Raw genomic sequence first — 26,645 nt, 5'->3', positions numbered from 1 at the left:
AGACAGTATCTTATCTTAATCTTATAATATGGCCTTCTTTAAATAGGGTAAACTTTCAGCTGTGCTATGGAAGTAATTCCAGAATAGAAAAGCCAGTTTGTCAAGACCGAAGACTATTTGCTCACTAATGAATCAGTATGACACTTAGATAGACTTGCATATTTTATGCACACAACTTCACTGTCAGCTATGTAAGCAGCCAGCCAAACATGCGTCATTGCTTATAAGTATACTGCCATCCAAGATGAAACCAGGTGGATGATGACCATGACCCCAGCCTCCCCTTCACTGGCTGCTGCGCCACCGATACCCAAATGTTTAATTAGCTGCATTAAACGTCTGGATGATCTGCTGCCTCTTAACTTGGAGTGAATGGTTTTTAGGGTAATATATGTATATTTTGGTGAAAAAAGATTGATTAAAAAAATACTTTCGCAGATCGTTTACTGATTTGCCTTTCGGGTTGACAAGTCATGGGGTGCATTTGTTTCTTCTGAGTTCCACCAAACACTAGGTTTGTTATTTAGTTTGTCTTCATTCTGTATTGATTGTGTCTGGTACACTGTTGAGTGGTCAGTGCCTCCCGTTCCATTGTAGATGATGATGATGATGGAGGGGAGGTTATCTCTGTATCTGGTCCAACAGTGTTGCTCTTATTATTTATCTGGCCCAGAGTGATCTCCATCCTACAGGTCTAGATAGTATTCGCTAGACACCAAACACAAGAAAACCAACCAGAACAGGGACGGACCTACCTGAATTTGTCCAATAAGAAACTCTTGTTTTCTTTTTTAGTTTTTGCAAAATGTTTTGCTACTGTGTGCACTAATGAATACAACCCTGGTTGGTGGAGGCCAGGGGTGATGATGTCACTGATAATGAGGCCATTGGTGATGATCTCATCATGACTCATGAAGTTAACATAAATGGACAGTAGCTCTTATGAAGATAAATTATATTACGGTATTGGATGTTTTCTGTCCTGTTCACAGAGCATCTCAACTGTAATTGTATTGCCAGCGGACATCAAAATCTGAATGGAGTATTCAATTTAGCAGGATCTTCTATGAAGGTCAAGGGCAGGACTGTATAGTCGTGGAGGACATGGGCTAATTTGACAAAGTGCCCATGCCTTCATGTAATGAGACCCTCTACTGGTGCCATATAACATTGGCTGTTGATGTACAGCATTATACAGTTCATGCAGGGCCAATATCAAAGGTATTTGGTTAATTGTTTCTCTCTTTCTGTTTTCAGAGGAAATTAAAGAAGAAACAGAGAAGCTGAGGTAGGTTTACTTTGAGATGTTGTGTGTGTGTGCATGCAAGCGTGTATGTTTGAGATGTCGTCTGTAGTAAATAATGGGTTGTTTTGATGTGTCTCCTTCTCTTGGCTCCTGAGAACAACAATCTTCCTTTCTGAATATGTTGTTGGTTGGTAAGCCAGAGAGGCCTGAAGTTCAATGCAGCTCTGTGACCCGCACATCTCCTGTTGGCTTCTGTGTGGAGGTTTCTTCCCTGTCACACCTGAGCTCACACATGTCCTAGTCACCACCCCCAGGCTGGAACACTGACCAGACACAATGTGATTCCCAAATCAAACCCTACCCCCTATACAGTACACAACTTTTGACCAGGGCCCATAGGGAAAAGGGTGCCATTTGGGACACTCTACACACACTGTAGCACAGCAGTCTATAATGTTAAAAACAAGACACTTTTTTTCAAATTTATTGACAAAAACAAATATGCTTTGGGGAGATGAACGCCTCTCGAGTCTAAAATAATATGCAATTAAGGTTTTGGCTAATCTGCTTCGTAGCCAGCCTAATTAATGTTTGAGGAAATGAGAGGGAGGGTGGATGGAGCTGAAACGAGAAGTGTGATACAAATATTGACTCAGTAGACTGGCTCCCCCTGATTCTCTACCTTTCTCCCAAAATGTGTTCTCTCGTACGTCTCCCCTCATGGATTTAAAAGGATTGGATTGATGTAAGCATTGGCAGTAGGGAGTGTTCAAGTGCACACTTCTGGAGAAGGGTAAAGAATTGGAATGCAGTTATTGTGTTTGTGTCATTGTCCACCAAGCAGACACGGGTACCCCTCCCCTGTCCTCCTCCCTACCCCTGTAACCAGTTTGCCATTGCTCACTGAGGCACAAATGTCCAATATTAGGTGGTTGAATTCCTCAGACATGTTGTTTGGCCTAATGTTTTAACCATTTAGTTGCCACTGTGTGTGTGTGTGTGTGTGTGTGTGTGTGTCCCTCAGTCCCCCTCCTGGAGTCAACAATGCTGATTCCAGTACCTTACCACCGGTCAAGTCCAAGGATACCATCATTGAAGCAGACAAGTACTTCCTGCCATTTGAGTTAGCCTGCCAGTCCAAATGTCCTCGCATTGTCATCACATCTTTAGATTGTTTACAGGTCAGTGGTAGGTTACACTACACGCATGGACGCTCACACACATACACACCCAAATACACACCCAAATACACCCAAACACAAACAGCTTCATTAGATGTATGTCTTATCTTGGCAAATGCCACTGATCAAAATATATCTACAGAATGTATGTGTATTATTGTCCAATACATGCACCATTGAGGGTTCACCTGACTTTTCTTTCTCCAGAAACTCATTGCTTATGGCCACCTCACTGGAAACGCACCAGACAACACCACACCTGGTAAGAGGTTGATCGATAGAATCATCGAGACGATATGTGGCTGCTTTCAAGGCCCTCAGACAGACCAAGGTATTCAGCTACAAATTATAAAGGTATGAGCTCCCCTCTTCTCTTCCTCTCCTCCACACTGTGTGTGACAGACACACCAGCCCCAGCCTGCCTCTCCTCTCCTCCCCTCAGTGTTAATCCTGTGTCAGGCCAGACTGGCCTGTGTCTGCCTGTCTTTCTGTCGTCTCGCCACTGAGCAGATAACACACATCAATGGCGTGTTCAGGCCCTTCCTCTCAAGGTTGTGCCACACTGGTCGGTCTAACATTTGGCAGATACATAGCGGACGTAATCCTCAGTTATTGGTTTTTACTGTTCAATATTACTGCCCACTAAGCAATAGCATCAAAATCATGATTTTCAGAGACAGAAGGCAACCATAATTGATTTCTTAATGATAGGAATGATTGAAAATGGACATTCTCATGTTGTTATAATGTTTTGCGTTTGGTCATAAAAAGCCTATCTTGTTAACTGTGAGCGGTAGTGATTGTTAGTTCGGTGCCATAGAAATAGAATGAGTAGTAATGGGTATACTGGGTGCTGTCACTCTGCAGGCTCTGCTGACATCGGTGACCTCTCAACACATCGAAATCCACGAGGGCACAGTGCTGCAGGCTGTCAGGACCTGCTACAACATCTACCTGGCCAGCAAGAACCTCATCAACCAGACCACGGCCAAGGCCACCCTCACACAGATGCTCAATGTTATCTTTGCACGTATGGAGAACCAAGCAGTAAGCGCTCTCTCTCGCTCTGTCATAATTGGGCCATAGAAATAGAATGACTAGAACAGACATCCCCATTCAAGTCAGTGTGCCATGATGGGTGGACCAGCGGCCATATTGAGTGTACCCATAAGTGTAGTCTGAGGGCCTTTTCCCATTCCAGTAATTATATTATTTAATTTTTCAAGTTTATTTTAACTCTCTGATGATATCTAGCATTCAAGTCACAGGATAAATTGTTTTGGGTCGTCCAGAAAGCAAGTGCGTCAGGTACAGCTTGCAGCAGGGAAGTGCGTTGCGTTCCGCTGCTTGGTGTTGAAGTGGCTGATGATATATGAACTCTCTTCTGGGTGTGTGTGCATCTTGGCATGACTCCTCTCTCTGCTATCTTTGCCAAGTGGGATTTTCTTTCGAGTAAAGACGCGCAGGCCAGCCTATCAGCTGGCTGCTGACCCGACCAGGGAACCAACCCTGACTAAGCCCCCTGCATTAAAGAAATACAGTATAGCATTCCCTAAAGTATGTTGCCATGGTCAGTGTTTGCATTGTTGCGCTGAATGCTGTGACGTCACCACTCGGCAGCCAGTTTGAGTTCATTTAAACCTAATCTCACAATGCCAGTCAGAAATCAACAATGTAACATTGTTTATCATTTACCACTTGAAGACACTGATTCAGAAAACAATGTATGTGCTTAGTACCAACGTTGTGATTGGTTTCCTTATATTGACCTGTATACCAGACACCATGAAAAAAATCAAATGATACCCAGTGATGTTTTAGTGCATGGTCTAAAATTGTTTGGCCTATCGTTATGTTTTGTGCAGTCTAAGGCTAGGCATTAAGTGAAAACTTGTGTCTGTGTGTGTTTCCATTTGTGTCCGTTTCTCTGGGTGTGTGTGTGTGTTCTCTTTTCTCACCAGCTCCAGGAGGCCAGACAGATGGAGAAGGAGCGTCTGAGACAGCAGCATCTGCAGCCGTCACCAGTCAGCCAACAGGGGCAGGAGCCTCCTGCATCGCCCCGCCAGAACCAGGAGCCCCCTGCCTCGCCCCAGCAGAAGCCTCCTGCCTCCCCTCATCTGGAGCAGCACACCGCCTCAGCCCCACCTCAGGAGGAGGCCACCCAGATGCCTGAGCAGAACACTCGTGAGGACCTGGAGCCTGAGAACGGCTCTGTGTTCTGCAGTGCTGAGAATGAGCAGACTGAGGCGGACCAAGCTACCGCAGCTGATGCACAGGGTAAGTCTCTCTCTCTCTCTCTCTCTCTCTCTCTCTCTCTATGGAAATCACTCTACGGTCTCTATGGAAATCACTGTTCTATATTTCAGTGTGTGTCACCTTCATCACTGCATTCGATTGGGAGACGTAAAATCCATGCACGTGAATTAGTATTCCTATACATTCTCTGCTGAGAGAGAGGTTTGCCATGGTAGCCCTTTACACAGTTTGAAAATGGCAGATTTGGTCACAGATAAGCACCTAAGTTGGAACGCAGTGGCTGTACAATAACATGCTATAAATGATGTCAGAGCTCAGGCTCTGCGCTTCACAGCTCTGAATGGCTTTTGAATGACCGACGTTCTGAACTTGAGCACCACACGTGACAAGAAGTTGCCCACATCCCTCCCAGTAATTGGGCAAAATGTTTTGTTGTCTGAGTGAGAGTAATGCTGTAAACTAAGATGACTCTATGCATTTTGGAAGATGAGACGTTGAGGATTAGAATGAATACTGCTTTGATGCCATACAAGCAAACCAAACACCCATGAGTCCAAATGTGCACATCACATTTCCATATCATAAAACTCATGTCATATACAGTGTCAACGTTTTTGGTCACTGTTTGATGTACAGTTACAAGATGACATGGCGTCATAGCCTGGGTTGTTTCAAAGCGAATGAGCCCATGTTTGTCTATTGGGAAGGAAATTCTCTGCAGAACACACACCTGAATGCACTCCTTTCTATGCACACCAAAAGTATAATCTGTTTCTCTGAATTGCCTTGTCATTTGATGCTCACTTGACTCAGATTGCGATTTATAATGGGCTGTTTTTGGATTGCGTAAACAACAACAGTAATTGTGTGACGGCGGGGATGTTCCAAACAAATGAACTACAAGTGTGTTTTCTCTAGCTCCTCAATGGCACAGCTAGGAGAGCTAAAAAAAACATCTTATAGCTCAAGGCTCTTCTTTGATTCATAAGTACATTGAAAGTAGAGGTCAACCAATTATGATTTTTCAACCCCGATACCGATTATTGTAGGACCAAAAAAGCCGATACCGATTAATCGGCCGATTATTTTCTCTTTTTTTATGCCAATTACAACAATACTGAATGAACTTATTTTAACTTAATATAATACATCAATAAAATTAATTTAGCCTCAAATAAATCATGAAACATGTTCAATTTGGTTTAAATAATGCAAAACAAAGTGTTAGAGAAGAAAGTAAAAGTGCAAAATGTGCCATGTAAAAAAGCTAACGTTTAAGTTCCTTGCTCAGAACATGGGAACATATGAAAGCTAGTGGTTCCTTTTAACATGAGTCTTCAATATTCCCAGGTAAGAAGTTTTAGGTTGTAGTTATTATATTATTATAGGACTATTTCTCTCTATACGATTTGTATTTCATATACCTTTGACTATTGGATGTTCTTATAGGCACTTTAGTATTGCCAGTGTAACAGTATAGTTTCCGTCCCTCTCCTCGCTCCTACCTGGGCTCGAACCAGGAACACATCGACAACAGCCACCCTCGAAGCAGCGTTACCCATGCAGAGGAAGGGAAAAAACTACTCCAAGTCTCAAAGCGAGTGACGTTTGAAACGCTATTAGCGTGCACCCGGCTAACTAGCTAGCCATTTCACATCGGTTACACCAGCCTAATCTTGGGAGTTGACAGGCTTTAAGGGGTGGGTATAATTTGTGGAACGTTCCAACAGGAATCTGTTCCAAAAAACGTAAAGTAAAAGGTTGCCAACCAACAACGCATACAAAGTAGCAACGCATACAAACCTAGCTAACTACCTGCCGAATAGGCATCAACTCACCACGTAGCTTATTCTTAATGTTTGTCCATAGGCAAACAGACATGTGAGGACAGACATTTTTCGGAATAAACGTGATGAGTGAAAAACGCAATGAAATAGTCCACTCCCTACCCGGTATCTTATTCTGCCGCTATACAACTTTGTATGCGTTGTTTTTTGGAAACCTTGTTATTTACGAAGTTTTTGGAATAGATTCCTTTTGGAAGGTTCCACAAATTATACCCACCCCTGCCTACCACCGCTCAATCAGACTGCTCTATCAAATCATAGACTTAATTATAATATAATAAACACACAGAAATACGAGCCTTTGGTCATTAATATGGTCCAATCCGGAAACTATCATCTCGAAAACAAAAGTTTTTTTCTTTCAGTGACATACGGAACCGTTCCGTATTTTATCTAAAGGGTGACTAAGTCTAAATATTCCTGTTAGGCATTGATGTTTATGGTTAGGTACATTGGTGCAACGACAGTACTTTTTCGCAAATGCGCTTGTTAAATCAACACCCGTTTGTCGAAGTAGGCAGTGATTCAATGAAAATTAACAGGCACCGCATCGATCATATGCAACGCAGGACACGTTAGATAAACTAGTAATATCATCAACCATGTGTAGTTAACTAGTGATTATGTTAAGATTGATAGTTTTTTATAAGTCTAATGCTAGATAGCAACTTACCTTTGCTTCTTGCTGCCCTCGCGTAACAGGTAGTCAGCCTGTTAATCCTTGTGGAGTGCAATGTAAGGCAGGTGGTAGAGCGTTGGACTGGTAACCGAAGGTTGCAAAAACGAATCCCCCCCTGAACAAGGCAGATAACCACAGTTTCTAGGCCGTCATTGTAAATAAGAATGTGTTCTTAATCTGACTTGCCTAGTTAAATAAAGGTGTAAAAAAAAAATTTAAACGGCAAATCGGTGGCCAAAAATACCGATTACCGATTGTTATGAAAACTTGAAATCGGCCCTAATTAATCGGCCATTCCGATTAATCGGTCGACCTCTAATTGAAAGGACTTAGGAAGTGTACACACTTTGGAGAGGTGTGTGTCCACTTGGAAACACCAGTTATTCCTCTCACTCAAACCCTTGTCATTTTGTTGTATTATGTTGCACCTACCCTACATTTTCCAGGAATATTCTTATGTTACTGAATGTATCCAGAGTATTTTCAGATTTTGATATCAACAAATGTGGTGAAAAGCAGTGCCTGAAAAAGTACCCAATTGTCATACTTGAGTTAAAGTAAAGATGCCTTAATAGAAAATGATTCAAGTAAAAGTGAAAGTCATCTAGTAAAATACTGCTTGAGTAAAAGTTGAAAAGTATTTGGTTTCAAATAATACTTAAGTATCAAAAGTATAAATCATTTCAAATTCCTTATTAAGCAAACCAGACGGCACAAGTTTTAAAAATTTACGGATAGCCAGGGGCACAATCCAACACTGACATACAGTAATTTACAAATGAAAGCATTTGTGTTTAGTGAGTCCACCAGATCAGAAGCCATGGGGATGTCCAGGGATGTTCCCTTGATAAAAGCGCCATTTTCCTGTCCTGCAAAGCATTCAAAATGTAGTAAGTACTTTTGGGTGTCAGGGAAAATGTATGGAGTAAATAGTACATTATTTTCTTTAGGAATGTAGTGAAGTTAAAGTTGTCAAAAATATAAATAGTAAAGTACAGATACCCAAAACAACTACTTAAGTAGTACTTTAAAGTATTTTTTACACCACTGGCGAAAAGTACAGTAAATGTAAAATGCACATAAATTGAACAGTGTAATGTTTGAAGTCAGTCTTGTCAGGTGAACTGTTGTGTTCTCAACGTTGGTCTAATAATTTCCCCATAATCTCCAAACTGTCCCTTTCAATTTCTACCATGCTTATGCTTATTCATATTTCTCCTGTAAGGAACATTTCAATTTAGCCCTATCTATACAGCCCAATTACCACGAGTGTAAATGACACCCTATTCCCTCTATAAAAGTAGTGCACTTAGACGTAGTGCACTTAATAGAAAATAGGTGATGTCTGAATATGGTGTACATTCTTGACTCCTTGGTCTAATCAGAGGCAGTTAAACTCTACAAGGTATTACAAGGCAGAGGTTCTTTATTGGGATTCATAATGAAATGGTCTTCAGAGACTTCTGCGGTTTAATATGTTTTGTACACATATAGCTGTGCCGTGGTAGCAGTAGTAAAGTGATGGAAAAATAACTCAAAAGACTTATGTGCATTGGTTTATCTTTTTGTTGTTGGTATAAATGTTTTACTGTCACATACACCAGATATATTCAGTGAAATGTGTTGTTTTACAGGGTCAGCCATAGTAGTACGGCGCCCCTGGAGCAAATTAGAGTTAAGTGCCTTGCTCAAGGGAACGTCGACAGATTTTTCACCTTGTCAGCTAGGGTAATCGAACCAGCGACCTTTCGGTTACCGGCCCACTGCTCTTACCACTAGGCTACGTGCCGCCCTTAAATCCTACAATTTACGTTTAATTCCTCAGGATATTGTCCTCTACTGAAACTTGAAAGTAATTGTATTGCAGCTCAATCTGATTTAAGTAAGTATGGTGAAGTGTGTTTACATCGCTCTAGGTTTTTCTCCGCAAGATGCTGAAGGGGTTGTTGAGCAAGAAACATATGAGGAGGAGCAGGCTCAAGAGATGGTCCAGACCATGCTGCAGGAAGTTGTCAATACAGTTGTTGGAGGTAACACGCCATTTTCTTAACTTTATACTCTTATATAGTCTGTCTTGTCTGTAGAAAATTGGACTCACTTTAGTTCCTTGAGAAAGTTGTTGACCATGCACAAGGAGGATTGATTTTGAAATAGAAACTATCTTTCTTTATCATACATTTTTAGCCCCACGGTTATGTTTTCTGAGATGATCCTAAGTTCTATTTTAGCTGCCAAGGCAGCAGCTACTCTTCCTGGTGTCCAGCAAAATTAAGGCAGATATACAATTTTAAAAACATTACAGTACATTTACAACAGATTTGACAACACATTAAGCATGTGCACTCAAGCCACTACTCTACTACCACATATCTACAACACATAATCCATGTGTACGTGTGTGTATAGTGCATATGTTATCATGTGTGTATATGCATGTGTCTGTGCCTATGTTTGTGTTGCTTCACAGTCCCTGCTGTTCCATAAGATGTATTTGTATCTATTTTAAATCTGATTCTACTGCATGCATCAGTTACTTGATGTGGAATAGAGTTCCATGTAGTAATAGCTCTATGTAGTTCTGTGCGCCTCTCATACAGTCGTCTGTTCTGGACTTGGGGATTGTGAAGAGACAGGTGGCATGTCTTGTGGGGTATGCATGGGTGTCTGAGCTGTGTGCCAGTAGTTTAAACAGACAGCTCTGTGCTTTCAACATGTCAATACCTCTCACAAATACAAGTAGTGATGAAGTCAATCTCTCCTCCACTTTGAGCCAGGAGAGATTGACATGCATATGTCTGTTTGCCTACGTGCGTGTGTGTAGAATGCAGGGAGAGTGTGTGCAGCGCTACAGAGTGTGTAGACGATATGCCAGTCCCGGTGGTGGTGGAGGAGGAGGAGGGCGGGCTGGGTAGCGACACAGAGAACATCCATGCCAACGGTATCCCTGGCACACCCATATCTGCCAGCTTCACCCCCTCACTGACAGATGACAGGATCTCTGTCTCCTCCAACGACACTCAGGTGCCCACCCACACTGCTCCCCAACATAGAATAGCATTGTATGCATCCTAAATGGCACCCTATTCTCTTTATAGTGCACTACTTTTGACCACAGCCCTATTGGTCCTGGTCAAAATTAGTGCACTATATAGGGAATAGGGTGCCATTTGGGATTCATACATTGTCTATGGAGTTTTAACATCGGTCGGTTTGGTGTATTCATGTACATTTGTGCATATGAAAATGCATTATTTTTTGTTAATCTCAGATGAATCTGTGCGTTTCGTTTTCTAGGAATCTGGAGCTACGAGTGGTTCGTCTCCTGTTGCTAAGTTCTCCCATATCCTCCAGAAGGATGCCTTTCTAGTTTTCCGCTCTCTCTGCAAACTCTCTATGAAGCCACTGTCTGATGGACCTCCCGATCCTAAGTTAGCTCTCCTTCATACCCTGTCACACTTACTTACTGTTTGAATAGACCGGTAGGCTATGGCCACAGGAAATGATTGTATGATTGAACCTCTTGTTAAAACTTTACTTAAAACCTACAGGTATAATAACTTAGCTTTATAACTTGTTCTAAACTTTTTTTTATAATGTCTTGTAATAAGGCTAATAGTATGTTACGTCCCTCGATGCCAGGGTTGTCCAATTCCGGTCCTGGATGGCTGAAACAATTTGTTTCTACCTGGTAGTTAATTGCACTCACCTGGTGTCCCAGATCTGAATTAGTCCCTGATTAGAAGAGGAGGATGAAAACCAGAAGTGTTTCAGCCCTCCAGGACCAGGATTGAACAGCCCTGCTCTATGCATGACATTGTCCACTGTCTATCAGTCCGCATCATTATGAGATGATAGCATGACAGCCTTCCCTGTAGCTCAGTTGGTAGAGCATGGTGTTTGCAACACCAGGGTTGTGGGTTCGATTCCCACAGGGGGCCAGCACAGAAAAAAAAATGTATGATATGTATGAAATTGTATGAAATGTATGCATTCACTACTGTAAGTCGCTCTGGATAAGAGCGTCTGCTAAATGACTAAAATGTAAATGTAATGACATTCTATACGTGCTCATAGCAAGTCTTAACATGCATTATATTTGGATGCTTTAAGTAAATGTTGTTTTCTTTTTGTCTCTGTAGATCTCACGAGCTGCGCTCCAAGGTGCTGTCCCTCCAGCTGCTGCTGTCCATCCTGCAGAACGCTGGGCCCGTCTTCAAGACCAACGAGATGTTCATCAACGCCATCAAGCAGTACCTGTGTGTGGCGCTGTCTAAGAACGGCGTCTCCTCGGTCCCCGAGGTCTTCTCGCTCTCGCTCTCCATCTTCCTCACCCTCCTCTCCCACTTCAAGACTCACCTCAAGATGCAAATCGAGGTACCCGAACTGGCTCGATTAATTATGGGTCTGTCCCAAATGGCACCCGATTCCCTTTGAATCATTACAAAATGATTTAGAGAGGGTTTTGTTAACAGATATGGTGGAGTTTCATCACTGAGGTTTTTTTTTCTCCCTCAGGTGTTTTTCAAGGAGATCTTCCTCTACATCCTGGAGACGTCCACCAGCTCCTATGATCATAAATGGATGGTGATCCAGAGCCTCACCAGGATCTGTGCAGGTTGGTGTCTGGTTTGTCTACTATACTTCACACTACCAGGGATTTGTCTATCTGTAAAACCCTGATGAAGGGTTGAAACACGTTGGTTTTACCAATAAAAAAAGCTGCTGGATTCCCTCTTCACTTCAGTTTGCTCCTCTGTTCATGTACCTTGATGGGAGGTAGCAGCAGTACTCCTTTCTCTTTGGTTTTCTGTCTCCCCGGCCCCGGGTATGATACAACCTCGCACTACTGAGGCTTTGACAGACAGACACTCACCTCTGTCTCTTGCCTCTCCTCACAGACGCCCAGAGTGTGGTGGATATCTATGTCAACTACGACTGTGACCTGAATGCTGCTAATATATTTGAGAGGCTGGTCAATTACCTATCGAAGATAGCACAGGGTAGAGTGGGGCATGAGCTTGGCACCACACCTTCTCAGGTAAGAGATGCTTCCAATGGGCACTCACTATCCATAAATCTCCTTTCCGGGTTGTGTGACCATTTTAATGTGTGTTTTTTTGTTGTTGTAGGAGCTGAGCTTGAGGAAAAAGGGTCTGGAGTGTCTGGTGTCCATTCTCAAGTGTATGGTGGAGTGGAGCAATGATCAGTATGTGAACCCTAACTCTCAGACCAGTCTTGGTAAGATACCACTTACTTACTACTGTTGAATAAGAGCTTCTGTGTTTCTCCTGAGACCAAACTGTCCTCATTCATAACCAGACCTCCTGCAATAGCCCAGGCCCTTCTTACTGACATGCAAACCCGCTGAGACTTTAACTACACGTCTGAGATCTCTCTCCAGCTCACACTGAACTACATTTTTGTTCATCGTTACGTGTTCCATCACCGATCTGGATCTGTTTTGCTCTCTATCTTTTATCTTGTAAGGAAGAGCAGGTAAATTCCTGAAATGTATTCCTAACCTTAGAAATCCATTGTTCCAGTTAGAGCCTGAGTTTGATCTTGATAATCAGTTTTAGCAAAAATCCCCCCTGCCTTAGTGTTAGGAAGGAGCTACCTTTCAGTTTGTTGTGTGGCCCTCTGTTTGTTAACCCGCTGTGAACACAGGTGTTCAGGCTTACAGCAGCAGACCTGGTACAGTAGTGAGCCCCTGAGATGATCCAGGTTGAGACCTTTAACAGTGTTTATAAAGGAAAGGGTTATTCTTAATATTATGGGATGTCCCTACATGCCGCCCCTCTTCTGTAGGTCAGGAGAAGCCTGTGGATCAGGAGCCCAGTGAGAGCACCAAGCCACCAGAGAGTATCAACCGCTACGGCAGCCTCAACTCCCTGGACTCCAGCGCCTCCTCAGGCATCGGCTCCTACAGCACCCTCATGTCAGGAACGGACAACGCAGAGCAGTTCGAGGTCCTCAAGCAGCAGAAAGAGATCATCGAGCAAGGCATAGACCTGTAAGTGTGTTGGAGACTGGAAGTGTAGTCAGAGCAGCTATCAGTGGCCCAGAGTGCTCAGTGTGGCTGTTTGAGAGTCGGACTGAGCACACTGGCTAATCTACAAATCACCTTGCATCCTAAATAACTAATCATTATGATTTGTAGATCAGTCAGTCTGTGATAAGTGACTGAGCAGAATTGATTCTCTCAAACATGCCTGTGTCGTACAGATATGTCATTTCCCCCTCTTTCTCTTCCTGTACAGGTTCAACAAGAAGCCAAAGAGGGGCATCCAGTACCTGCAGGAGCAAGGGATGCTGGGTACCACACCAGAGGACCTAGCCCAGTTCCTGCACCAGGAGGAGAGGCTAGACTCTGTAAGCACCTGCTGAAATTACATGCAATGAATGAGACTAATTTCCTCTTAGCCTGTAAAAAGAGATATCTAACTTGTGTTCTTCTTACTGATGTCCACAAACATATTGAATATACACTGTATTTAGGTTGTTTTTGTGTATATTGAAATGCCTCTGTATGGACTTCCTTCTTTGCTTATCAGACTCAGGTGGGTGAGTTCATCGGGGATAACGAGCGCATTAATAAAGAGGTGATGTACGCCTATGTTGACCAGATGGATTTCCAAGTCAAGGACTTTGTCTCGGCTCTGCGTCTATTCCTGGAGGGCTTCCGTCTGCCTGGAGAGGCCCAGAAGATCGATCGTCTCATGGAAAAATTTGCGGCCAGATATTTAGAATGTAACCAAGGGTGAGTCTCTATATGCTTTCCATCTCAGTAGATAGACTGCATGGCCTGCGTCCCAAGTGGCACCCTTTTCCCTTTATAGTGCACTACTTTTGACAATGGAATAGGGTGCCATTTGGGATGCAGTCCATGGTGTGGCTTTAATAGATGTAGGTTGTTCTAATGTTAGGCCGAGGCTGCGGATCCGAAGGTAACCGGCATGTTCCGCCCCCCTGGAAGCCTCTTCCCCAGAGCTGAAGATCCGGATCACGTTCTGTTCATTTACCTCTACTTTATTCACAAACGTTTGTGGTCACCCTCCCTTCACATTTCTCACTGTTAATCGTGTATGATAATTCTTCAAGTGTTACCCATATGTCTGCATGCCAACCATTTGATCTCAATCAGCTTAATGAGAATGTGCATTTAGCTCTTGAGATGTACAGTGTTGTTACAAAGATCTTGTAAGCCCAGTGGCGCACTCTGTTTTGTTTTGGCCGCATGAGAGAAATAATGGGGTCTTGCAGATATTGATTCAACTTTGATCTAACTTTATTAAATGAGCACCTTTTTCCATTCATCTCTGAAATTCTCCAGAGTAGCCTGTTCTCTGGGCAGCCCAACGAGTAGAGCAGAGACAGTGCGTAAAGCTTCTGACTTTTAGGTGTTGGGAAGCGGAGCCACCCCTCATAATGTTATTACACAGTTCATGTTATGACATTGGGGTTTTTCTCTGTTCCTTCAGGCAAACTGAGTTTGCTAGTGCAGATACGGCCTATGTCCTGGCTTATTCAATCATTATGCTAACAACAGACCTTCACAGTCCCCAAGTAAGTATCTCAAGCAAACGGTTTCTTGATTAAGAGAGGTCATTTTCTCATATGTTAATACATGAGCTGTGACCAAACATGTTTTTATATTTTTATATTTAAAAAAATGTAGGTGAAGAATAAAATGACAAAAGAGCAATACATCAAGATGAACCGAGGAATCAACGACAGCAAAGATTTACCCGAGGAGTACCTGTCAGCTATTTACGATGAAATCGCAGGGAAGAAAATAGCCATGAATGAAACCAAAAAATTAACCCTCAAATCCAGCAAACAAAGTAAGTTGCTGGATGACAAAATGACAAGGGCCAAGAAGAAACAAGCACACTAAATGAATTCAGAGCTAATCTGTCCTCAGAGGCACAGTGATGGCATCAACATAGGGTCTTGTGTGGTTAGTTGTTGACAGTGTGTGTACAGTAGGTGTGTTTTGTATGTGAGAGCATGCCCACCAAGTCTCTGTTTCCTCCAGGTGTGGCCAGTGAGAAGCAGCGCCGTCTGCTGTATAATGTAGAGATGGAGCAGATGGCTAAGACAGCCAAGGCCCTGATGGAGGCAGTCAGCCACGTCCAGGCTCCCTTCACCAGCGCCACCCACCTAGACCACGTCAGACCCATGTTCAAGGTAACCCACCTAGACCACGTCAGACCCATGTTCAAGGTAACCCACCTAGACCACGTCAGACCCATGTTCAAGGTAACCCACCTAGACCACGTCAGACCCATGTTCAAGGTAACCCACCTAGACCACGTCAGACCCATGTTCAAGGTAACCCACCTAGACCACGTCAGACCATTAGAATGAATTACCAGTAGGACAAACATTAGAATGAAACTCATTCTATTTATATATTCAGACCAATGTTCAAGGTACAACATCCCACTGCTGCTACCATATGTCACCATTACTCACAGTACTAATGCATTCCTTTCACTATAAAATGGGATTGTAGCTGATGCTGTAACCAAATGCAGAATACCATTTTAAGATCATATTACAACACATTGTGTGTTTTTCCCCAGTTGGCATGGACCCCGTTCTTAGCAGCGTTCAGTGTGGGTCTTCAGGACTGTGATGACACTGAGGTAGCCTCTCTGTGTCTGGAGGGGATCCGCTGTGCCATCAGGATAGCCTGCATCTTCACCATCCAACTGGAGCGGGATGCGTACGTGCAGGCCCTGGCGCGGTTCACCCTGCTCACAGCCAGCTCTGGTATCTCTGAGATGAAGCAGAAGAACATCGACACCATCAAGACTCTCATCACCGTCGCCCACACTGATGGAAACTACCTGGGCAACTCCTGGCACGAGGTTAGTCTCAGTCTGTCTTCTATCCTGGTCCTGGGGACTCAAAGGGGTGCACGTTTTGGTTTTTACCCTAGCAGTAAACAGCTGATTCAAATGATCTACTGATCATTCAGCTTTGATGATTAGAATTAGGTGTGTAGTGCTAGGGCAAAACATTCAATGTCCACCCCTTTCGTTCCCCAGGACCAGGATTAACAAACACTGTTCTATAGTATATTGTCACTGCATTTCAGTTTTATTTTTTATTTTTTTATTTCACCTTTATTTAACCAGGTAGGCCAGTTGAGAACAAGTTCTAATTTACAACTGCGACCTGGACAAGATAAAGCAAAGCAGTGTGACACAAACAACAACACAGAGTAACACATGGTATAAACAAACGTACAGTCAATAACACAATAGAAAGTCTATATACAGTGTGTGTAAATGGCGTGAGGAGGTAGGGCAATAAATAGGCCATAGTAGCGAAGTAATTACAATTCAGCAAATTAACACTGGAGTGATAGATGTGCAGATGATGATGTGCAAGTTGAAACTCTGGTGTGCAAAAAAGTAAATAAAAACAATATGGGAATGAGGTAGGTAGTTGGGTGGGCTATTTACAGATGGGCTATGTACAGCTGCAGCGATCGGTTAGCAGCTCAGGTAGCTGATGTTTAAAGTTAGTGAGGGAGATATAAGTCTCCAACTTCAGCGATTTTTGCAATTTGTTCCAGTCATTGGCAGCAGAGAACTGTAAGGAAAGGTGGCCAAATGAGGTGTTGGCTTTGGGGATGATCAGTGAGATATACCTGCTGGAGCACGTGCTACGAGTGGGTGTTGTTATGGTGACCAGTGAGCTGAGATAAGGCGGGGCTTTACCGAGCAAAGACTTATAGATGACCTGGAGCCAGTGGGTCTGGCAACGGATATGTAGCGAGGGCCAGCCGACGAGAGCGTACAGGTCTCAGTGGTGGGTGGTATATGGGGCTTTGGTGACAAAACGGATGGCACTGTGATAGACTGCATCCAATTTGCTGAGTAGCGTGTTGGAGGCTATTTTGTAAAAGACATCACCAAAGTCAAGGATCGGTAGGATGCTCAGTTTTACGAGGGTATGTTTGGCAGCGTGAGTGAAGGAGGCTTTGTTGCGAAATAGGAAGCTGATTCTATATTTAATTTTGGATTGGAGATGCTTAATGTGAGTCTGGAAGGAGAGTTTACAGTCTAGCCAGACACCTCGGTATTTGTAGTTGTCCACATATTCTAAGTCAATGGTTCACCTCTTGATCAACCAGGAGATTAAGACAATGTTTTCAATGGCTTCTCTCTCCCAGTATATTGTCACTGTTTTTTAATTGTTGACCGACTTTATCGTCAGAAAATGTATTTGTTCTCAATCACTTACCAGGCTAAATAAAGGTTGAATAGTGGTAACTCACTTCTCTCCTGCTTGTTATCACAAATGAGAATGGTTTTTAATGACTTACCAGGCTAAATAACGGTTGAATAGTAACAAAAAGTATTAACCCCGACTCTTCTGTCCTGTCTTTCACAGATCCTGAAGTGTATCAGTCAATTGGAGCTGGCCCAGCTTATCGGGACAGGGGTGAAGGCCCGCTACATCTCAGGGACGGTCCCGGTCAAAGGGGGCCTCCTGGCCAGCCTGAGAGAGCAGGCCTCAGACAGCTCAGAGTACCTGGGACTGGGTCAGTCCTCTTGCCTTTCCATGACAGAGGTTGCGTCCCAAATTGCACTCTATTCCCTTTTCCACCCTAGCCCCATAGGGCTCTGCTAAAAGTAGTGCGCTATATGGGATATACTAAGCTGCCATTTGGAATGCACAAGGCTTTTTGATGAGTCTCTGGGCTATTGTCATAATGCCTGGTTTGGTTTTTATATTCTATTCATAATGTGTAATATAATCCTATGCATCATTGTCTGACTATTGGGGTTTTCTTGAAACATGTACCTTAGCTATTTCTCATTACACACTGTTTGTCTTGCAGTTGGAGGTAATGTGGACCGTAAACAAATAGCCAGTATTCAGGAGTCCATTGGAGAGGCGAGCTCCCAGAGTGTAGTCGTTGCTGTTGACAGGTAGGCTGATAGAATGGGCCCTATGATGGAATTTATTCAATATGTTGTTTCCTCTCTCCAGTTTTATTACTCGATAAACCTCTAAAAGAAGTCACTTGCAAATGGAGAAAAATTCATCTTATTTTTATTTATTTTCCTCAGGATATTTACTGGTTCTACCAGACTCGATGGCAATGCAATAGGTTGGTATTGATTGATATTTCTCTACAAAAAATGCTGTGTAGATTTAACCTCATTTGTGCTGAAGGTAATAATGGTTGAACAAAAATAATGGTTGAAACAACGAAATAAATCAGTTTGAATCGAGATAGGTAGTTTGTACTCTGAAGTTATACAGGGTAAATATATGATATATTTGATTGTTTGAATATACATGAATATTAACAGCTTGATATGCATTTGTTGTCTTTTTGCAGTTGATTTTGTCCGGTGGTTGTGTGCTGTATCAATGGACGAGCTTGCCTCACCGACACATCCACGTATGTTCAGCCTTCAGAAGATTGTGGAGATTTCCTACTACAACATGGGCCGCATCAGGCTTCAATGGTCTAGAATTTGGGAAGTCATCGGGGATCATTTTAACAAGGTTCTGCTTTTTGTATTTTTAATTAGGTGGCAATTTCTGTTGAAAAAAAAAAGGCATAATCTGCATGTATTTCTATGGCGCTGTTCTCTTGCTGGTTTTCGGGTGAGACAACAGTGGTTGAGATGCATTTGTATCTGTACAGGTTGGATGTAACTCCAATGAGGATGTGGCTATATTTGCTGTTGACTCCCTGAGGCAGCTATCTATGAAATTCTTAGAAAAAGGAGAGCTCGCCAACTTCCGTTTCCAGAAGGATTTCTTGAGGCCTTTCGAACATATCATGAAAAAGAACAGGTCAGCTTTGTTTTATTTTGTAACCTGCACTAATTAGTGCATGGAATGAAATTCCAATGCTTGTCAAAATTGCTGCAGCTGTATCCTTTGTGGCCTTCTAAAACAATTAAATGATTCAAACTTTGAAAACTATTCAGACCTTGAAACGATTCACTTATTTAAACCTTGAAATGATTAAACAATTCCAACCTGGAAAATGATTAAAACCTTGAAATGAAGCAATGATTCCATAATGATTGAAACTGTAATGCCAACAGGTCTCCTACCATTCGAGACATGGTGGTGAGGTGTATAGCTCAGATGGTGAACTCCCAGGCTGGGAACATCCGGTCGGGCTGGAAGAACATCTTCTCAGTGTTCCACCTGGCAGCCTCGGACCAGGACGGGAGCATCGTAGAGCTGGCCTTCCAAACCACCGGCTACATCGTCAGTAAGTGTTGGGTTCTCTGAGTCTGACTAACACTAGCTACTCCTTGGGCAATGACATGACTTACCGATGTAAACATGAAGAATAATAGAGGACGGTAGTGCAAAGAGAAACTCAAAGAGAAACCTGTTTATTACCCGTTCCTGTATCTAGTCATTTCTCTGTTTTTATCTTTTTGTTCTCAGCGAATGTATTTGAGAAGCACTTCCCGGCCACCATTGACTCTTTCCAGGATGCTGTAAAGTGTCTGTCTGAGTTTGCCTGCAACGCCTCCTTCCCTGACACCAGCATGGAGTCCATCCGCCTCATACGCCACTGTGCCAAATATGTGTCTGAGAGACCACAGGTGAGCAGTGAGCACTATATTGAGAAGGACTTGAAATACTCCAATAATGAAAAGTTTGATGGTGTATGTCAGAGATAAAACTAAGCTGTTTAGTAGTTGGGCAGAAGTTCTAAAGTATGAAATAGTCAAACAAACCAAAAACTATTGTAGGGTTCTATAAGTGATAATGGAGATCACCTAGATGAAAAGGGAATGTATGGATTCAGGTATCATTTATTCAGGACAATCCAACTCTCTGAATGGCCATGAGATTCCTCTCTTACCCATGGATGTAAACTTCTCCTCCCTCTCTTGCCAGGCCTTCAAAGACTACACCAGCGATGACATGAATGTAGCCCCGGAGGACCGGGTGTGGGTGCGAGGATGGTTCCCCATCCTGTTTGAGCTCTCCTGCATCATCAACCGGTGTAAACTGGACGTCAGGACCAGGTAAGGCTCTTCTCATCCTACCTGGAACAAACATCTAGGAAGTTTTCCCAGGCCACTGTGCTTCCTCATTGCTTGCTCTTTGGGGTTTAGGCCAGGTACCTGTATAACACTTTGTGACAACTGCTGATGTAAAATATGTTTGTTTGATTGAATACCTGTGTCCCTAGTCCTTGTCTCTTCTCCTGACGGGAGGAAAATTAGTTAAATCAATGTATGCACAATGAACTACCAGCAGTTGTCTTTCTTTTGTCAACCTGTCATGAATGAAGGAGTTTCACAAGTGACGTGACCATCCCTGCTTTTGTTGCCTTAATGAGTAAAATAGCAGAAAACAACTTTTCTGAGTGTGGACCCTCTACTAATAAATCATCCCTCTTTCCTTGCCACTGCTCTAGGGGCTTGACTGTGATGTTTGAGGTGATGAAGACCTATGGTCACACCTACAAGAAACACTGGTGGCAGGATCTGTTCAGGATCATCTTTAGGATCTTTGACAACATGAAACTTCCAGAGCAGCAGACTGAGGTTAGACTAAGCTCACAATTTTCCGGAACTTTGTGTCACAGCCATAAAATACATAGTGTGTGTCCCAAATGGTTTGGCACTATGGGTACTGGTCAAAAGTGGTGCACTACATAGGGAATAAGGTGCCAGCTGCTGCATATTAATGAACTTCGCTTTCCTCTTCAAACCCAGAAAGCTGAATGGATGACCACCACCTGTAACCATGCACTTTACGCCATCTGTGATGTCTTCACTCAGTACTTTGAGCCTCTCAGCGATATTCTCCTGGATGATATCCTGTCCCAACTGTACTGGTGTGTACAACAAGGTGAGAGGAGAGGGCTGGTTGGTTCCCTGTCTCATCTAAAACACCTCAGAGTTTAGGACTCTCTCTTTCTTCACGCTATCTTTGATCTGCTCTCTCTCCCCCTCCCCTCTCTCTCTCTCTCTCTCCCCTCTCTCTATCTCCTTGTCTCCCTGCTCTCTCTCCCTCCTCTCTCTCTCTCTCTCTCTCTCTCTCTCTCTCTCTCTCTCTCTCTCTCTCACTCCCTCCCTCCTCTCTTCCTTTGACCCTCTGTCTCTCCCTCCCTCTGACCTTTGTCTCTCCTCAGACAACGAGCAGCTGGCGCGCTCAGGGACCAACTGTCTGGAAAACGTAGTCATTCTGAACGGGGAGAAGTTCAGCCCAGAGATATGGGACAAAACCTGCAACTGTGTGCTGGACATCTTCAAAACAACCATCCCTCATGCGTAAGACCCTTTTTAATTACAGGAAGTTATTACTACTGTAAGTGTGCAGAATTCATAGCAAGAGTAAATTGACTCTGTTCTGTGTTGGGCCTGCTGTCCTTAGGTTACTGACGTGGAGACCAGCTGGAGCAGAGGGAGAGCTGATGCCACAGTACGACCTTTCAAACCTGGTAGGTTTACTGCTCGTGTGTTCACCATTCCACTTTGACCATTTATTTGGTTTATGTTTGAGACTTCACACTGACTTCTCAATACAGTACTTCTTAACGCTCAAATTAATCGAAACAACATGCTGAGTTATGATCTATGTTCCCTCTGATATTTTTCGCCACTGAGCAAATTTCAGTCCAGCTGAGCGCAAACTTGAACGTTGTGTTTACTGTGAACACTGAGGCTGTACCCGCGTTAATTTACTGTTCTAACAGTGGCCAGTCAGGCTACTGTGGCTAACTGATCATAATGTAGGCCTACCAGAGGGGCCTAGCATAAAAAACAATGAAGAAAATGCATCACATAACATTTGAACATGGAAATAGCGGTTCTATCATTCAGTATACAGTATCAACCAATGTGTGGTGTTCAATGTAGGCCCACAGGCAGGGCTTGACACGAACCTGTTTCTCCACTTGTCCTTCAGACGAGGAGGTGATTGACATGTTGTTGTGTTGTTTGATGCAAGCAACCACTTTACAAAATACAATGGATTATTATTCCCGTACCATTATTACAGAGAATAAGACAAATTATGCTACCCTCTGCCTTTTGTCTCGACACTGCCCCTTTAAGACATAAAAAAAAGCTCTTTACCTGACTTGCATTTCAAAGATGGCTAGAAATGTACACGTTTTGTGCTCTTGTAGGAAGCAACCACTCCCCCATTGTTGACTAGAAATGATCTATAACTGGGCTAATAACTCATTAACTAGTAAATAATAACTAATAACTCACTAACTAATAAATAATATGAACAAATGTGCACACGTGGCTACATGCAGCGCTCACTTTTATCTCAAAACAATCGCATAATAATCGTGACCGCTCATGCTGTAAAACAGTCCAGTTCAAAGTGAATGGCACAAATCCATATATGGCAATGGTTTATTTGCATATAGGCCTACTACAGCTCTGATTGGTTATGGCGCACCTACTAAGTCTTGCATAGTTTTTGTTTCGGGATGTTGCATTGAAAGTGGCTAATGTTGCGTTGATTTGAACACAATTCCCACAATAAAGTGAAACGTTGATTGTGTTAATTAACGGGGAAAATTCTAGAAAGTTGAATGAAGTTCAATCTCGTACTTCTCTGCGCGGGCTGATTTTGCTTCTGAGCGGAAGTCCGTGGGGAGCTGCACATACTCGCCCAGTTTAGAGGAATCATTGGTTGTGATTATGTATGATGTGTTTAAAATCTCTGCTACATACAGGTCCCTCTCTTGTGTTCTCAGGACTCCATATCCCAGAAGTCAGTGGACATTCAGACTCGTACGGAGGACCAACAGTCAGTGTGCAGTGTGGACAGGATCTCCCTGGAGAACCAGAGGCAGAGGACATACAGCGGCTCCTCGGGCACATATGAGGACGGCCCCAGGGCTAGGAACCCAGCCAGTGAGTTTGTGTGGAGGTGTATGGGCAAGTCCTAGGCAGCCCTCCCCTTATTGTGTCTCTCCCTTGCCAATGACCCATGACTCTCACCTTCTGTGTCCTTGTCTTTCACCTTCTCTCCCGTCACCATCCCTACCCCTCCAAATCTCTCCCTCTGTCCATGTTTCTCTCCTCCTGCCTCCTATTCCTCTCTTCCTGCCCCTCAAACTGGCTGTGCTGTGTCTGTCGATGTGTTGCAGAGATGCAGGAGCAGAGGTTATTCTCAGCGCTGCTCATTAAGTGTGTTGTGCAGCTGGAGCTGATCCAGACCATAGACAACATCATCTTCTTTCCCGCCACCAGCAGGAAGGAGGACGCAGAGAACCTGGCTGCTGCACAGGTAACCAAAGAGTTTGTATTGAAGTCGCTCTGTTTCAATAACTGAAGCAAAGCCGTTAAGGGCAACATATATTTTATGGATAATAATATTTTGAGAGGGGCTGTCAACGTTAACGCTCAACTAACAACTAAAAAAAGGTTGTGAGTCAGTATGGCTTACTAACATTTGGTTCTAACTGAGCATTGTGTCAACCTCTCCAGAGAGACACAGTAGATGCAGATGTCCAGTTAGCGGCCCAGGACCAGGGAATGTACCACTATCTGACCTCGGATCAGCTCTTTAAACTGCTGGACTGTCTGCTGGAGTCCCACCGCTTCGCCAAGGCCTTTAACTCCAACAACGAGCAGAGGACTGTCCTGTGGAAGGCAGGTATGTGACTCAGGACCCTCGATACCAGGGGTATCAAGCGGCCCGAATCCTGCACCCGAGGGGGTCCAATCCGGCCCGAGGGTGGTTTGAGTAAAACATTTAAATAAGTAAACAACATAAAAATAAAAAAAATTAACTAATTCAATATACTTTAAAATGACTAAAACCGAATCAAAACTGTGTAGAAATGATAGTGGGCCTATATTCATACCGTTTCTTGACTGTCCAGCTTGCTAATAATCACTGTGCACAGTCAGGGATCATCGAAAATTTAAAAAACTACGGATAGAGGAACATTTGATGCCAAGGAAATTTAAAAAAAATTCCGTGCGGCCTTCCAGACCTCGTTGAAGACCAAATGTGTTCCAGGGGGGTTTGACACCCCTGCTCAGTACCTTCACGCTGTCACAGCAAACTCTAATCTGGAGCTGTATGTGTCAGGCGTCTCAGAGTAGGAATGCTGAGTTAGGAGCATTTTTTCTTTTAGATCACAATGAATAAAATGACATGGACGGGGGGGATCTCATCACAGATCAGACTCCTACTCTGAGACACTTGATACATACGGCCCCAGACTAACATACAGTAGCAGTTGTCTCACAGCATGTTGGTGTTTCTAAGGTTTCAAGGGGAAGTCCAAACCCAACCTGTTGAAGCAGGAGACCAACAGTCTGGCCTGTGGCCTCCGCATCCTGTTCCGCATGTACACAGATGACAGCCGCAAGGCAGCCTGGGAGGAGGTGCAGAGACGACTGCTCAAGTAAGAACATAAAGATAATGCTTTTTTTCTGTTCTTTAACAAGACACTGCTCAAGTAAGAACTTTGCTAGAGGAAATGGTGCTATTGACTTGTTAAGAGTTTGTCTGTTCAGCACCTTTTAGTCCCTCATTGTGGACAAGAGTGAATAGTACAGACTTTGAAACAAGAACCTATATTTTGCTCGCCTGGTCAATCAGACTGACTGCTGCGCTCACATTTTGTTTAAAGTGAAACAGAATGTGAGTTATCCCGAGATCAGGCTGGGTTCCACCAGGCTAATATTCTGCTGCTCGGATCTGGAAATACGTGCCACACTCACTCACTCTTCCGTAACGTCTCTCTGCCTATTGCAGTGTGTGTGGGGAGGCCCTGGCCTACTTCCTGACTCTGACGTCAGAGAGCCACCGGGAAGCCTGGACCAATCTCCTCATCCTCTTCCTTACCAAGGTTGTGAAGATCAGCGATGACAGGGTGAGTCAATCAGAAAGTAGAGCCACATACACCTCTGACATGAAGTTTCCCTGAGGTACAGATCTAGGATCAGTTTCCCCTCCCCCAGTCTTTAACCATAGTGGGGGAAATGTAAGACTCACCCAAGATCAGCGTCTAGGGGCAATTTCACCCTAAACCCCATATACAACACTGTACCAAAAAAGAACAGTTGTAATTTTCCCTTCCCATGTCTTTGATGGAGAATGAGCTAATTGGGTCCCTTCCTGTATCCCTGTACTATCCAGTTTAAGGCCCATGCATCCAGGTACTTCCCGCTTCTCTGTGAGATTATGCAGTTTGACCTGATTCCAGAACTCCGGGCCGTGCTACGTAAGTTCTTTCTCCGCATCGGCAACGCCTTCGACATCTCACTGCTGCCTAGTCACCGAGAGGAGCTAGGGCCTGCTGGGAGCCAGTGACATCATCACTAGTGGACCAGGACCAGCACAAGACACAGGCTGCTCAGAGTCTCTCTCTGGGGTGGGAGAGGGGAAGGGTGCATCCCAAATGGCACTACATTATGGTACTGGAAGCTCCTCCATGGATCCTCCAAGCTGCACAGTGATGTTAACTATTGACGGTAGTGTGGTGAGTGGGGCCCAGAAAAGCACTGAATGAATGGCTGCAGTATGGCTTCCTTGTACAGCATAGAAATACCCTACAAGATCATACAGATGATGGTTATAACAGTGCAATTATTCTGGTCATTTCTCCCCCTCTGACCAGAGGACTAACTAACATTGTGGAGGCTGTGATGTGAGCTTTTTGGTATTTCTTGGCATTATTTTATGGAACTGAGGAGGTATGAAATTGTTCGTGAAAAGGATGACTAACGTTAGCAGTGATTTTTCTTTTGCACAGCCACTAGGTACCAAACAGCAGCCCTCAAATACAACTAGACAATTCAAAAGTAGCTTTGTAATATACTAAGGCCGTGTTTACAGACCAGACAGCCCATTTCTGATCTTTTTTTTATTCCACTAATTACATCAGATCCGATTGGTCAAAAGACCAATTAGTGAAAAAAAGATCAGAATTGGGCTGCCGGTGTAAACGCAGCCTGAAATCTAACAGCACTGTCATTCAACTTAACCTTACCATGACACTAATGTATGAAGATAAGTAAATGTTATTCCATTCTATGTATATACTGTAGTACTTTGTTTAAATTTAAACACATTTGAATTTGCAAAATCTTGTTAGCAGTCACCACACGTTTGATGTATTGTCATTTAAAAAAAACAATGCTACATTGAATATGTGGAGGTTAAACGGATGAGTTATGAAAATCAAGACGCACATGGTGTTTGAAGCTGTACTTTGAGGAGTGTTTCTTGGCGAGTCAGTTACACTGGGAAACGAGGTGTACATGACACTTAATTACCACCAAGAACATTCTCATTAGTCAATAAAGGTTTGGCTTTGCATTAATATGCAATAGAAGTAACTGACAGACAATTCAGTTGCCTCAAAATGCTTATTTGGCTACTTGTCATGCATGGCTTAGGAGCCTGTCGCAAATGAAACAGTTATCAGGTGAACTGAA

At 43.4% G+C, this 26,645-nt stretch overlaps 1 protein-coding gene across 1 annotated transcript in view; it reads left to right on the top strand.

Annotated features, from left to right (window-relative positions):
• LOC115169804 (brefeldin A-inhibited guanine nucleotide-exchange protein 1) overlaps window positions 1–26,557 on the top strand; it is a 29,556-nt gene extending 2,999 nt beyond the window's left edge. The window contains exons 2-38 of the mRNA XM_029725758.1: window positions 1,258–1,288; window positions 2,271–2,427; window positions 2,635–2,781; window positions 3,295–3,474; window positions 4,389–4,704; window positions 9,126–9,239; window positions 10,031–10,230; window positions 10,504–10,637; window positions 11,349–11,583; window positions 11,725–11,824; window positions 12,108–12,247; window positions 12,339–12,447; window positions 13,018–13,222; window positions 13,470–13,581; window positions 13,764–13,969; window positions 14,691–14,775; window positions 14,888–15,053; window positions 15,248–15,399; window positions 15,798–16,085; window positions 17,620–17,770; window positions 18,071–18,161; window positions 18,303–18,343; window positions 18,578–18,747; window positions 18,890–19,041; window positions 19,299–19,471; window positions 19,654–19,814; window positions 20,113–20,243; window positions 20,639–20,768; window positions 20,940–21,075; window positions 21,359–21,497; window positions 21,601–21,667; window positions 22,943–23,102; window positions 23,339–23,478; window positions 23,679–23,847; window positions 24,469–24,607; window positions 24,961–25,078; window positions 25,345–26,557. Coding sequence (XP_029581618.1) covers window positions 1,258–1,288; window positions 2,271–2,427; window positions 2,635–2,781; window positions 3,295–3,474; window positions 4,389–4,704; window positions 9,126–9,239; window positions 10,031–10,230; window positions 10,504–10,637; window positions 11,349–11,583; window positions 11,725–11,824; window positions 12,108–12,247; window positions 12,339–12,447; window positions 13,018–13,222; window positions 13,470–13,581; window positions 13,764–13,969; window positions 14,691–14,775; window positions 14,888–15,053; window positions 15,248–15,399; window positions 15,798–16,085; window positions 17,620–17,770; window positions 18,071–18,161; window positions 18,303–18,343; window positions 18,578–18,747; window positions 18,890–19,041; window positions 19,299–19,471; window positions 19,654–19,814; window positions 20,113–20,243; window positions 20,639–20,768; window positions 20,940–21,075; window positions 21,359–21,497; window positions 21,601–21,667; window positions 22,943–23,102; window positions 23,339–23,478; window positions 23,679–23,847; window positions 24,469–24,607; window positions 24,961–25,078; window positions 25,345–25,518 — 5,519 coding nt within the window. The 3' untranslated portion in view covers window positions 25,519–26,557. The remainder of the gene's footprint in view (window positions 1–1,257; window positions 1,289–2,270; window positions 2,428–2,634; window positions 2,782–3,294; window positions 3,475–4,388; window positions 4,705–9,125; window positions 9,240–10,030; window positions 10,231–10,503; window positions 10,638–11,348; window positions 11,584–11,724; window positions 11,825–12,107; window positions 12,248–12,338; window positions 12,448–13,017; window positions 13,223–13,469; window positions 13,582–13,763; window positions 13,970–14,690; window positions 14,776–14,887; window positions 15,054–15,247; window positions 15,400–15,797; window positions 16,086–17,619; window positions 17,771–18,070; window positions 18,162–18,302; window positions 18,344–18,577; window positions 18,748–18,889; window positions 19,042–19,298; window positions 19,472–19,653; window positions 19,815–20,112; window positions 20,244–20,638; window positions 20,769–20,939; window positions 21,076–21,358; window positions 21,498–21,600; window positions 21,668–22,942; window positions 23,103–23,338; window positions 23,479–23,678; window positions 23,848–24,468; window positions 24,608–24,960; window positions 25,079–25,344) is intronic.
• Window positions 26,558–26,645: the final 88 nt, after the last annotated feature.

The sequence above is a fragment of the Salmo trutta genome, chromosome 31, assembly GCF_901001165.1.
Source record: "Salmo trutta chromosome 31, fSalTru1.1, whole genome shotgun sequence".
Taxonomy (NCBI): Eukaryota; Metazoa; Chordata; class Actinopteri; order Salmoniformes; family Salmonidae; genus Salmo; species Salmo trutta.
This window is presented reverse-complemented; position numbering and strand designations above follow the sequence as displayed.